General features: G+C 36.1%; 1 protein-coding gene across 1 annotated transcript in view; it reads left to right on the top strand.

Annotated features, from left to right (window-relative positions):
- megf8 (multiple EGF-like-domains 8) overlaps positions 1-14,390 on the top strand; it is a 57,284-nt gene that overhangs the window by 12,816 nt on the left and 30,078 nt on the right. The window contains exons 9-16 of the mRNA XM_005158031.6: positions 501-646; positions 746-856; positions 3,485-3,636; positions 4,271-4,372; positions 6,158-6,305; positions 11,021-11,184; positions 13,828-14,019; positions 14,104-14,307. Of these exons, the coding sequence (XP_005158088.1) occupies positions 501-646; positions 746-856; positions 3,485-3,636; positions 4,271-4,372; positions 6,158-6,305; positions 11,021-11,184; positions 13,828-14,019; positions 14,104-14,307 (1,219 nt within the window). The remainder of the gene's footprint in view (positions 1-500; positions 647-745; positions 857-3,484; positions 3,637-4,270; positions 4,373-6,157; positions 6,306-11,020; positions 11,185-13,827; positions 14,020-14,103; positions 14,308-14,390) is intronic.

The raw sequence follows: 14,390 nt of genomic DNA, 5'->3' as shown, positions 1-14,390 counted from the left end.
AGTCTAATTCTGTCAAAAATATACACATTTTTGAAAGGTGTTAAGATTTAATTAATAAAGTATTATTCATTTTGAGTCTGAAGTAACTGTTTATTTAATAAAGACCAAATGTAGTTGCATTATTGTTTTTCATATTGTTTAACTATTTATTATTTAGTTTTTTTATTATAATACATACAAAATCAATTTCACATGTTTGTTTTTTTATTAGATTTTTGAGTTTGTTTTATTATTATTAATATTATTATTATTATTATTGTCATTATCATTCATTAAAATGCATTTTTAGTGATTAAGAACCACTGCCTTATTAGATATTTATTTATATTTTATTCAAGAAAGCATATTAAAACTTCTTAAAAATGACACACAAGGGCACAAAAGTTGCACAAATAACCATAAGATTTTAAACTATCATTTGGAATGAGACTGTTCATTGTAATGGATTGTCTTATGTGTAAGTTCTCATAATTGCTATCATCAACTCCTTACTCAACCAGGTTCAGTGTGCGTGTGAACTCGACTGATGCTTTCCATGTTGAGAAGCGGTTTTGGACTTCCTTTCGCTCACGTTTTCCTGCCAATGGCCCTAGGGAGAGAGCATTCCACTCTGCCACAGTCATCGGCAACTACATGGTGGTGTACGGTTAGTATAGCTACACGCAAACTCAGTGAGTGTGGACGAAATGTGAAGATTTTTATTGCATTATTACTATTTAACCGAGGTAAATTTTTCATCTCTTAGGAGGGAATGTGCATATCCACTACACTGAAGAGAAGTGCTACGACGAGGAGATCTTTTTCTATCATCTTGGTTGCCATCAGTGGGTGTCTGTTGGAGATAGCCTCGGTCAGCGTAAGTGTATATTTAATAGGCAGGGAGTTGAAAGAGTCTATTGGATATCTTGTTTAGAGATGAGGTGAAATATGATGATGTGTGAAATTGATGACCAATGGCTCCCTGAGGATTTGGTGCAAGAAAAAACAGGAGAGCCTTCAAGGACTTATACAAGATGCTTAAGTCTGACTGGGGGCTTGTTGTAATCTTCTCAGGAGAGGTCATTATTTGTGTAAATTCCCTTGCTCGCAGCTTTTAAACAAAAGCATTTATAAGAAGTAAAAATAACCTTCGAAAAAAAAGTTTTTTTTTTTTGTTTTTGTTTTTTTTGTTTGTAACTTAACCATAGAGAGCTGGTTTCAATTTGGCATCCTTTCTAGTGCCTGTCAGGATTTTTAGGGATTATGTTTTATTTTGTGAAACACTTTTTTTTTTCTCCTCAGCCTTCTCGAATATTTTAAATTTTGCTAAAGGATTTTTATAGCTCTATAACTGTACTATATCATTTTATATACTTGCTTTATACAAGGTTCACAGTCCCCAGTGAGCTTAACTGGTACATTTACATGGGCACCTATAATCCGATTTTAAATTGATTAACACAATACTCTCATTAAGAGTCTACCATGTAAACAGCTAATTGTTTTTTTTTTTTTTTGTATTGGTTTAATCTGACTAAAGTCATAATCAAATTAAACAGAAATCGAATTTAGACATGTGGAGTATGCCAATTGTATTTGCATTATTGAAGTGCAGTACAGACATGTTAACACCTTATGGCCTGTTTTCACTGAGTGGACAGTTTGGTACAGTACAGGTCAGTATGAGTCACCTTTATCAGGTTTGCGTTCCACTGCCAAATGGTTACCAATTGCGGTCATGGTGTACATCAGAAAATTTTAGTCAACGTCATACTCACTTGAGGAAATGTCAAAGTAAAGCTGAATAATTGTGCATAAATGTTCATCATTACTAACCTTTCTATGAACAGGATTTGATTATAACTGCAAATCAATGATAAAAATAGCCAATTGTAATGCCTGCAATTATAAATTACAATTAACTTTATAAATGCAACATGTATAAACGCATACAGACCCTTACCGTGTCTGATATGTTACCAATTAAAAAAAAACTACACACCGCATACATTTAGTCCTTATTTGGGTTCAAAAACAAGCAACGTATAGCCTACAATCAGTGAAAACCTCTCATCTGTGTAGTTAATCTTCACCAGCACATGTAACCTCTTGTTAGAAAGTATTTCCTTCATTCTGAGTTCATAATAGTACAAAAGGTGCTAATAATATTTAAACATAGCAGTTTGTTCATACTTAAGGTTGCTTTGCAAAGGGTAACCAAAAAGTGGTATGGTGTGGTTATTTTTTTGGTACCTTTTGACAGTGGAAACGGCCATAAAAGCTCACCGAACCGTACCATACCGTACCAAAACAGGCCATTAATCAAACTATAACCGCCATGCAGGATTTTCGCCGCATTTTGCGACATGATCGTCTTTACACACATGGCTGTTTGGCACTATTTTGTGCACCTACCGAGTCAGAGACGGACCACAGACACCTGCACCTGTTTTTTTTTTTACAACTGATTTTTTTCCCCCATATGGCGTGCGCTATCAAATTCAATTAAAACTGCACTCTTTCAGCAGTTCATACTCGCATACAATATCTTATTTTTCATGGGGGTCATGCATGAAATGTTACTGAATGAAAGTAAAAGTGCCAAAATGCAGTTCAAGTCCACAAATTAAAAATGAAACCATTGAAATTACATGAAACTCTGGAGGAACTGTGACATTATTCGAATTACGTGCTATAACTTAAAACGGGATCATGAAAGGAACATTCAAAAGCAACTCATGTAAACAGCTTAATCATTTTATTGTCTTATTCAGATTAAGGCAAATAATTTGATTACTGAAATCCATGTAAACGTAGTCACTGTCCTGAAAGAAAGCCTTACATGTCATTTGTTTTTCAACCTTTCATGATGGCTTTCTCCACATCTGTGAAGTCAACCAATCAGAGCACCCTCCTGTACACAATCTAGTGAAATAGGAGAGACTGTTATATTGCTGTTGCCAGGTGGGATTATTAAATGGAAGGAAGATTTGTGAAGGTATGGCAATAAAATGCCTGCCTTCAAGATGTTCCCTTAAGCAGGGTATGCGCAGGTCTAAAATAAGCTTTAATATGGCTTTAAGTCCCCTTGAAATGGAATTTAATATTGTCCCTTTTCCACTGTTGGACATACATGTGATTGGAAATGGTTTCTGAATTGGAAATAAAAGGAGCCTGGTACATCACATACATCACATGCATAAATCACGCCATGGATATTACATTAAAATGCCTACTGGTTTAAAAAGGCCTAGACTAAAAGAAGATGGCCAAATGAGAACTTTTCTGTCATAAGCTATAGTAAAACAACCTGTTAAAAAAAAAAACTTAAACCCTGTGAACACAAAAAGATCACCATTTATTATCAACTGTTAGTCAGCGCCCACTCTTTTTGTTTCTGGTTTTTTTTTTTTACTTGGTCATTTTGCCTTTGCCCTGTGCAGTGTAAATGCAGACAATTGCAATAGCCTTCAATGCTAACATTCTTACTGTTATGCTCCTACAGGAGGTGTTTCAGTGAGGGGCCGATACTCCCATGTTGCTGCAGTCATGGAGGGCCGTGTGTTGTTAGTTGCTGGCGGCTACAGTGGAATTGCTCGTGGCGACCTTGTGGCATATAAAGTACCATTGTTTGTAAGCAGTGACCCAGGAGACAGGGTAATGACTTTTATTTATTTGTTTATTTTTTCAATAATTGTTCTTCTGTACACACACTACACTACAAATATTATGAAATTTTGTATTATGAAATAAGTCTCTTATGACCGCCAACATTTCTGTGATCAATAATCTAGTAAAAGTGAAATGTATATTGTTAAATATTATTCAAATTTCAGACCTGTAGTTCTGAAAAACGGACTTAAGTTGTTAAAGTGTTGCAATAATGTGAGTAAAATTGTCAATATTGGTCAGAAATCACCCATTTACGTTCCTCTTTGTCATCCAAAAATAAAGATAATGCAAAACCATATTGTGATTTATCTCTAGCTGTCCTTTTATTCACATAACTAACACATTATACTGTATATATTTTATTATATTTAAAAATTAATATACAATATTATATAGGGCAGGATTTAAGGCTTGCTTGTGACAGTTTTCTTACAATGCAGTTCAAAAGACAGCTTTTTTTTTTTTTTTAAATATTAATACATTGTTATATTTTCTGTCAATTTATCTTACATATAAATAATAAAAACCTTAATTCAAACATAAAATTTTATTGGCCTTGAGCGTTTGACGTGTAGTGTTTGCATCAAGGAGTGTTAATGTGTGTATGTTTGCCTAACAGGACAGTGTGTGTGCTGAAGCTCCAAGTGAAAGCTTGTGCCTGAAGAATCCGGAGTGTAGTTGGTGCGAAGGTCGCTGTCGGGAATACCAGCCCACTGACCCGGTAATGTCTTAACCCGGTAACTTGGTCATGCAGCATTTGCCACACAGAGCCATGTTTCATTGACAAGCTATGTAAACAGTTGCCATTATCTCTGTCATTATCGTCTGATTTTCATGATTTTGCATAGCTTGTCGGTGAATTATCAGGGTGTTTGCGGGGTCTCAAAGTCTTAAACTGTCTTAAATTTTAAAAGCTAAATTTTAGGCCTTAAATCCACTGGAATATTGTGTTGTAGGTCTTAAATTATTTTCAACGGGTCTTCTGTCCATGTAAAGCTGTATCCAGTTGGGCCAACACCCATCCAATTACTAACAATTTACTCCAGTGCTTCCCACAGGTTTGAAATATTACTTGCGGTGGTAGTGTTACCCCGCCGGTTTAGAGGTCAGAGGAGTGAGGTTTACCTGCACAGCACTTCACTCGCTAGCCTCTCTTACACTAGCCGAAATGAAACACAGCACAGACATAGTGACATGCGACAAACATGAAAGAAGAGAAAAGATTTTTAACTATATTTAAATTTATTTGGACACTGTTATACACCTTTTCTTTTCAATGGGTTAAAGTTATTTTAACCGTTTAAAAGTCTATTTCTCTTACTTTTATGCTATTTTGGAGCCACGTGCACCCACTGACAAGTAAAGGCTGCTCCTATCTCTCTCTCTCTAAAGTTGCTTATTGGCATGACATTTACAGTAATACCAAAGCCTTTTAGATATGTATAAAGTATGTAATATATTAACATCATTAAATTAATAAAATCTACAGCAAATGAGAAATAAATATGTACATTATTGCTCAAAATTATAATAATTACTAGTAAAAAATGTGTAGATTGTTTAAATAAGGCAAATTAGTTGATTAGCCATTTTTTATTGGTGTATTTTGCAGCCAGTATATTTTGTTCTCTCCGAGTATATAGTCAAATTTATCAGAGTCAATTATTAATTATTTAATGTTTCTCTTGCGACTGTGCACGCACAGTCAGCTGCGAAAAGTCAATGCAAAAAGCATACAAAACGAAAGTTAAACCCAGATCTCGGATATTTTAGGATATTCAGAAACTATGGTCGGACACATATTTGTGCAGAAGACTCATCTTTGTGGGTCTGCAGAGCACATGAGATTGTGTGAGTGTTGACAGTAAACGCACACAGAACCAGCAGTAGTAAACGTGCAAAACGAGAGAAAATGATCCACTGGTTAATCGATTGCGAATGTTTGGCTTACTTGGATGGTAGTCCAAGTATGAAAGGATGAAAATAATAGTATTATTCGTGCGTCACCACCAAATATACTATGGCAGCCGTTAATATACCCGGGCGGCCCATCCAAGTAAAGTCTGTGTGGGAAGCACTGAACTCTATTTACTTATTAATATGGTTTAATTGTCTTCCTAACAATAACATTTGTTTTTAATGTTGTTGAGGTTTTAACTTGGCTATTAAAAACATATTTAGCATTTAGCCTTGTGTAAGTCTGATTATTTAATTCATTATGGTTTTAAAATGTCTTAAATTTGACTTGATAAAGCCTGTAGAAACCCTGACTATGACTATGTGTTATAAATGCTGCTCTGTCTGAGAGCATGTACCAAAGGTTTGCTAGAACCAATTTTACTGACAAAATGCTCATGAAAATGCTCAAATTCTACTCTTAACCATATAGAAATTGCATGTAATTTATTGACATTACACAGTAGTTAAATGAGTTGTTACACTGTAATAAGGACACAGTAAAATGAAGTGTCTCTTCTTTATTTGATTTATGTGTATTTGTACACAGTGTGGCAGCACCGGATGTCTGGGTCTGGCTCGTTTCCTGTCAGACTGCCAGTCGTGTCTGGTGTTCAGTGGAGTGCCAAACTCTCTGCCACGGGTTTCTGGGGAATTCGGCTGGTGTGTGCAGAATGAGTCCTGCTTGCCAGTTTCAGGTAAAGAGAGAGCAGAGAGCATGACTGCTAAAAAGAGACAAATATACAACCACACTCTGCTCAGTAAATCTTTATTTCTAGACACTTTTTTGCAGTCTGTGAAATAACGTGTTACTGAGTTGCTGTGTGATTGTGTATGACCTTTTACAGTCATGTTATGTTAGCAAAATGTGCCCTTCATTGGGGTTTTTAAGCTCATTTTCACTACATAGCTTCATATACAGTTGAAGTCAGAATTATTTGCCCTCCTGAATTATTAGCCCCCCTGTATATATTCCCCCAATATCTCTAATGGAAAGGATTTCCAAAGGATTTTTTTTTCAATAAACTATTTAAAAACGTTATTAAAAATAGTTTTAATAACTCATTTCTAATAATTGATTTATTTTATCTTTGCCATGATGACAGTACATAATATTTTACTAGATATTTTTGTAAGATACTAGTGTTCAGCTAAACTAGGTTAAGACTTAAATAGGTTATTTAGGGAAGTTAGGATAATTAGGCAAATCATTGTATAATGATGGTTTGTTTTGTAGACCAGGGCTATTCAATTAGTTTGTCATGGGGGCCAGTTCATGGAAAGCATCCCAGATGAAGGGCCATAGAGATATGACTTACAATACGAGTGATGACTCAATGGCAAATAAGAGCCCATATGTTGTATTTTTGCTCCTTAAGACATCACGTTGGATTTTTCTACATTAAAATGTTAATATGATGTATTTTGAAACTACATAATATCAGTGCATTGTCAGGGCCGGAGCAAGCTGAACTGCCGCTCTAGGCAAAGGACGGTCGCGCCGCCCTCAACCCTAAAGTGAAAGCACGGGGTATTAAACCTCACTAGACGCGGATATAACTGAGGGCGCGGGTGGTGAGGGTAGTGTTGGGGACGCCGCCCTCTCTATTCCGCCTAGGTCGCCTCTATGGACGCACCGGCCCTGTGCATTGTACACTAGGCTTTTTTTTTTTTTTTTTTTAACAAATATTCAAATGTTGTATTTCAAAGCACAACAAAAGCAGTGCACTGCTTAAGTAGGCTTCTACATTCAGACACATTAAAATGTTATGGTTTGAATTGCATAACAATTAGGGATGCAACACTTATAGACTTTGTTTGTACGATTATATAGTCTGAAGGATAATCATGGTTTCACGGTTATCATGTCTAATGTAAATTTCAGCATTATATTAGGTAAATAAAATGAACTGTTGTTATCTGTTGTCAACTATTGTTACTGTTGTTAACATCTGCGAACAGACGCATGTTACTTCATAACTATAGTGGCCGTTTTTCTGACTTAACTAAATTTATTTTTGATGTCTTGGTTACACTATTTGGAGGGCCAGAACTAATTTCCTCGGGGGCCAAGTTTGGCCTGAGGGCTGCCAATTGAATAGCCCTGCTGTAGACAATTTAAACTAAAAACATTGTTTACGGTGGCTAATAATTTTGACCTTTATTTCTGCTTTTTTTCTAAGATTCTCCTGAAAAAAAAATATAGGTTGATTTCAGTCATGTGGTTCTAGTGACGTGCAAAATTCAGATGATGGGCAGGAAGTAAAAGACTGAATGGGTGACATAGAGGGAAGTCTGCATTTTTGCAATTTACACCATATTTCAAAGGAGATATAAATAGAAAATAGCCACTTATATTGGGTATGATCCTTACGTAATGAAGAGGGTAGAGTTTTCTACTATATATTTGCCTGTCATTGAGGTGGTAGATACTTTAAAAGCTATTATGTTACATGAAAAAATAGCAAATACTATAGTGTTTGGAAGCATACCATAGATAATTACATGAATTATGTGGTTATATAACTGGTAGTAATTATATTGTTGCTGTGGTACAACACAACTATAGCAATAAACAAATTATTTAACAGGCTTCAGTTTTCTACGCTATAATTATACACCATCACAATGGACCACAGTTTACATTAACGTTAAAGTATTTGTTACATTTATCAGTTTACTATGCTACAGTATTCGGTAGCATTCATTATCAAAGAGTTGTACACATTATACACTTTACTATGTGACATGACAATAAAAACATGTTTATTATAAATTGCCAGTTTTTCCCTATGCGGATATCTTCCAGACATCACAAAATAACAGATCAAAGCATTCAAAAGTGTGGATGCATGGCTATTATTTATTTATTTTTGTAAGGGGAAGAGTGCTCCCCAATAATAACCATCTAGTTTTGTCGCAAGAGTTGCATTTTTTTTGTGCGGTTGATAACCTTTGCCATCTATAAACATGCAACGCTGCTGCGCTTATAGACGTTCACGTTACGGTTGTTTATTTTGCCGAAATGCCTGTAAAGTCAAAAACAGAAATTTCATTACAGCAATTACATGGCAGGGTATGTTATTTTTATTCTCCTGGATTTTGCATAAGTGTGGTGGTGCTTGCATCTGATTTTTATATAACACATTAACATATTTATAGACATAGCTAGGCCTGCATATACAGTAATCTTTATTGCTGCTGTCAAATGAATAATCACATTCAAAAACATTTGTGCACATGAATGTACACTGTAAGAAAAAAAAATCGTAAAAAAAAGGTCAAATGACTGGCAGCTACGGCTGCCAAACAAAAACCATAAAATTACGGTAAAATGTCTTTGTTGAAATAAAGTGCAAATAATAATACATCTACAGATATTTTCATTAAAATGATTACAGAAAAACACTGTTATTTTACAGACTTTTCCTAGATTATTACGATCAAATCCGTTCAATAAAGGTATACACTAAGAGTTTTACAAAGAAACACTATTATTATACAGACTTCTCCTAGATTATTATGATCAAACATCATCAATAAAGTGACTACACTAAAAGTTCAAGAGAAAACAATGTTATTTAAAAGAATTTTCCCTTAATCATTACGGTTAAACACCTTTAATAACATGCCAAGACATGCTCATGATCGTAATTTAACAGTTTTATTTTGGATCAAAAAATTTTGAAAAAACAACAACAAACGAAATAGAACTGATTAAAGATCTCACAACTTTAAAATTACAGTTGTTACATTTTATTGAATAGTGTTTATGTAAATCATGTAGAGGTTTAAGTTATATGGAATGATTCAGTTACAAATCTTAAATGAAATGGAACTGTATGAAAGGGACGCTGACAAATGAGTGCAGATCCAAAGGCAAGCAACAGTCAACACAGGGGCAAACAGATGTTACATTTTGCAGGGAATCCAGAGTCATGGTCAAATAACAGGCAAATGGTCAGTCCCGGCAGCAAACAACGTTAACAATTAACAAACAAAGCAAGGCAAAAGAAGAGAACCGCGTCATAATGTTCACAGTAGCAGCATAACAAGACTAAGCAATTGGTGCGTGCGTCTGTGCTGCTTTTAAAGTGCATGTAATCAGTTCATAACGATCCTCCGACTGTGTGTGTGCAATCAGCAGAATCTGAAACAGGTGTATGTGAGCACTCTTAGTGTGTTACTTTATTAAATGGATTTGATAGTAATAATCTAAGAATAGTCTGTCAAATAACAGTGTTTTTCTGTAAACATTTGAATGAAAATATCTATAGATTTATTATTTTTTGCACTTTTTTTCAACAAAGAAAGTTTACCTTAATTTTATGGTTTTTGTTTGGCAGCCGTAGCTGCCAGTCATTTGACCTTTTTTTTACGATTTTTTTTTTTTTTTTACAGAGCAAGTAATTACAATTTATTACTTTAATTTTACGTAATTTTAATTGTACTTTAAAAAACAGGAAAAAACACTGTAAATAATACGTCAATTTTATTGTAAAAAAGAGACAAATTGCTGTAATTTGTCATATAGTACATAAAATAACAGTCAAGCCGTTAATTTACTGATAATGTTTGTAATTTTTACGAACTTTTGAATATAATTTAAAATAACAGAAAAAATACTATATAAATAATACTGTAATTTCCCTGTATAAAAAACACAAATGTCAGTAATTTGTCTTTAATAATAAAGTACCGAAAATGAAAGTCAAACGGTTAATTTAGAGAGATTTTTTGTCATTTTACTAAGTTTTGAATATAATGTGAAATGACAAAAACTTACTGTAAAAAATTTAAGGATATTTTCTGTAAAATTAAGTTTTGTTTTTTTTACAGTGTATTGAATGAATGTTTGTTACATGCTGCCTTTTCTTCCGTTTTTCAGCCAGTTTCTTAAACTTTCCCCCCTTTATGATCAAAAACTTTTGGAAGTCTATAAAAAGCTGTTCGGCATTTCAGCAAATTTAAACAAATATAAACAACATAAAACAGAAACATTTTGATGTTCTGATAGGGATTCATAAGTAGAAGAATCACTTCCTACCCTCCATCTGAATTTCTATGACGTCATGTGAAAACAACTTTCATTTTTCATTTCATTTTCTTGTCGGCTTAGTCCCTTTATTAATCTGGGGTCGCCACAGCGGAATGAACCGCCAACTTATCCAGCAAGTTTTTTACACAGCGGATGCCCTTCCAGCCGCAACCCATCTCTGGGCAAGAAAACAAATTATACTATGAAAAAAATGTCTTGCTCTTTTAAAGATAATTTGGAAAATATATATATTTTTAAAAATGTCACAGGAGGCCTAATAATTTTGACGTCAATTGTATATTTCAAGTGACCTGAGTGTATATGCAATCATGTGGCCTATGATGAGTAAATATTGTACACTTTGACCCCTGGCAGAGCACAGTGCATGCCGCGTGGACCAGATCTCTGGGGCGTACGGCTGGTGGGGGGAGCGCACGCGTTTCCTCACCTCCCTCCCCTTCTGTCGCACCGAGAACTATGTCCCGGGACTGCACCTGCTCACCTTCCAGCATCCACGCAATCAATCACAGCCTGACAAGGTATGACAGGTTCAATCCTGCGCTCTCTTGACTTTCTATTTTGCAGAAACTTCCATTATATGCACCCATGTATAAAAGCTGTATTTATGCTCTCTTTGTATGATTTGACTTTTACTATACTAATGAATAGGTTTTGACATTTTATTTTATTTTATTTTTTACTGTATAATATTAAACGAACGCTCTACTTGTTTTTGAAAATAGGTGCATTTTACAACTCCCCAAGAGCTGAGTTACAGTTGTACCATTCAGTACTCTGGCAAATTTCCAGGTGCTGTTTCAGTGCTCCTGCCATGGTACAGCATCAAAGTTCTTTAATTATTTTGCCCGTTTATAATGGCCCGTTTACACAGAGAGGTCCAGTACGGTTCAGGTCGGTACTGGTTACCTTTATTAGGCTTGTGTTTCCACTGCCAAAAGGTTACCCTTTTGGTGGGCAGGGTGTACGACAGAAAGTTTTAGACGATGTCATTTTTACTCAAGGAAATGTCAAAGTAAAGCTGTATGGGTCATTCACATATCATATGAAAAGAACTACTCACTAAACAGATGCTTTATACACTTAAATACTCGTGTATAAATGTTCATTACTAACTCTATGAACATGATTTGATTAAAACTGCAGATCAATGATGTGAAATGGCCTACTGTAACGCCTGCAATTATATGAAAGAAAGAAATTAATGCAACACATACAGACCCTTACAGTCACCAATAGGTTACTAATTACAGTAAAACTACACACAGCATACATTTAGTCCTTATTTGGGTTCAAAAACAACACGAAATATTGCCACAGTCTGTGAAAACCTCTCATATATGTCTTTAATCTTCACCAGCACATGTAAGCTCTGTTAGAAAGTAATTCCGTCATTTCTGAGTTCATAAAAGTTCAAAAGGTGATGATAATAAGTAAACATGCCAGATTGTTCATGTTTATTTTGCAGAAAGCATTATTTGCTGCTTTGTTTTTTCCGGCCTCTCCTTTGTTTTTTTGCACTTCACTCTCGCGTTTGTCTCTTTCTGAAAGGATCGGATATCTGAGCGATTCAATGAACATGAGCACGTCATTAATACGAACTCAAGAAGTTCATTATTTCAAATATAGATGGGCGATTAGAGGCTCATAAAACAAAAACAGGACACTACAGATTTTGTCCTTCTTGGCTTTGTGGCTGTTCATCAAGATGACTGTAAGGTATGTCTGAGCTCGGGTCGACCATGGCTTGTTATTATATGTATATATTATTACAGTGTAATGTCTCTGCTGAAATGGCAGTTTCTTTGTTTTCATTCTCTTGCTTCTGCTAATGACATATCTCTGTAAACGAACCAGCGACCTTCTTGTAATTTAATGTAATGTAATGTGTATTTATATAGCACATTTATTGTGTATGGCCATACACCCAAAACGCTTTACAGTCATGAGGGGGGGGGTCTCTCCACACTACCACCAGTATGCAGCATCCACTTGGATGATGCGACGGCAGCCACAGGACAACGGTGCCAGTGGGCTCACCACACACCAGCTATCGGTGAAGTGGAGAAACAGTGATAGAGCCAATTTGGTGGAAGGGGATGATTGGGAGGCCATGATCGTAGGGGACGATAGAGGGACTTGGCCAGGACACCGAGGGTTAAACCCCTACTCTTTCACGAGAAGTGCCATGGGATTTTTAATGACCACAGAGAGCCAGGACCTCGGTTTAACGTCTCATCCGAAAGACGGTGCCCACTGACAGTGTAGTGTCCCCTTCACTTTTACTGGGGCATTAGGACTCACACAGACCACAGGTTGAGCGCCCCCTGCTGGCCTCACTAACACCACTTCCAACAGCAACCTACTGTTCCCTAGTGGTCTCCCATCCAGGTACTGACCAGGCTCAGCCCTACTTAGCTTCAGTGAGTAACCGTGTTAAGTTCAACTCTAGGTGATGACAACCGTAAATGTGGATGCTGCACATAGAAAGGAAGTAGGACTTTTATGTGATGTTGAAAGGTCACTTCCGGTGTGAGCGTGAGTGTGAGTTTTTGTTGTTGTTAGTGAACGGCCATGGTGGTCATGCAATAAAGGAGACGAGTTCTAAACTGTTGTTTTCATTTAGTAACAACCGGTCTTGGGCTGCAGGGTGATATGGCTGTGGCATTCTTGCTGTGAAGCGACAGCACTACCTACTGCGCCACTCTGTCGCCTCATAAAAAATATATATATTTTCAAAACTTTTTTTTTCATTTTTAAACAAGATGCTAATAGTAACTGGATTCAGAAATGGTAAAACTCAACTCTTTTAACTGTAGGGGAGTTGTAAAATGAGGATATATTCAAAAAATGTGAATGTTCCTCTTATTTCTGCTACTTAAAAAACATTTTTTTGCATGTACACTGTGTTGTTGAACAACGATTTGGCTGTTTAAAACAAATTTGACAAATTCTAAAGGATTCATCTTATCTTTGGCTGGAATCTGTAGTCTTTGATTGATAGTTTGACATGTTCATAGACAACTGCTGTCTGAAGTATAATTTTGTAGTCCTCTTAAAATAAATTGCATCATTACATAAATTGTCATTATTTACACTAATTGCATAAGATTCTTCACATATTTCTGTTTTTCATTCTCTTGTTCATTTGTTCTTCTTTGTAGGTGTCTATCCTGCGCAGTACCTCCATCATTCTCAATCCCTCTACAGAGATGGATGTGACGCTGCAGTTTCGGGGCTTCATTCACCCATTATGGAGCTCCCCTCCTCATCAGGAAACTGTGGCCATGTGGGCTCGAATCCAGAAGCTCCACTTTACTGCTCAGATGGCAGCCGGACCAAACTCTCTTCAACTGGTATGAACTATCTGTAAATTATGCTTCAGACAAGACAAGAAAGTGTTTTGTCAGTCTTTCTAAACCTTTCTTTTTTTCATGCAGACGGATGTGCTGGGCCGGTGGTCTGCTCAGGAGGAGAAGGATATCCATAAGCTTTCCCGGTCGGATGGTTCCCGTCTCTTCCAGAATCTTACACGAGGAAACTGGTACCTGATCCAGGCAGAGGGTTACCTCAATAACTCTGCATCTGGACAGACTAGTGAGATGGCTCTAACCTGGAACAGAACAGGTTTACCTGGAGGCAGCGTAAGTGTATAAACCTGGCCACATATGTCTGTGTATCTGTCTATCATTCTATCTGTCTCCCTTTGATTATGGGCTCTATTTTG

Source organism: Danio rerio, chromosome 16 (assembly GCF_049306965.1).
Source record: "Danio rerio strain Tuebingen ecotype United States chromosome 16, GRCz12tu, whole genome shotgun sequence".
Classification (NCBI taxonomy): Eukaryota; Metazoa; Chordata; class Actinopteri; order Cypriniformes; family Danionidae; genus Danio; species Danio rerio.
The sequence above is the reverse complement of the archived record's forward strand: the minus strand, read 5'-3'. Positions and strand labels throughout refer to the sequence as shown.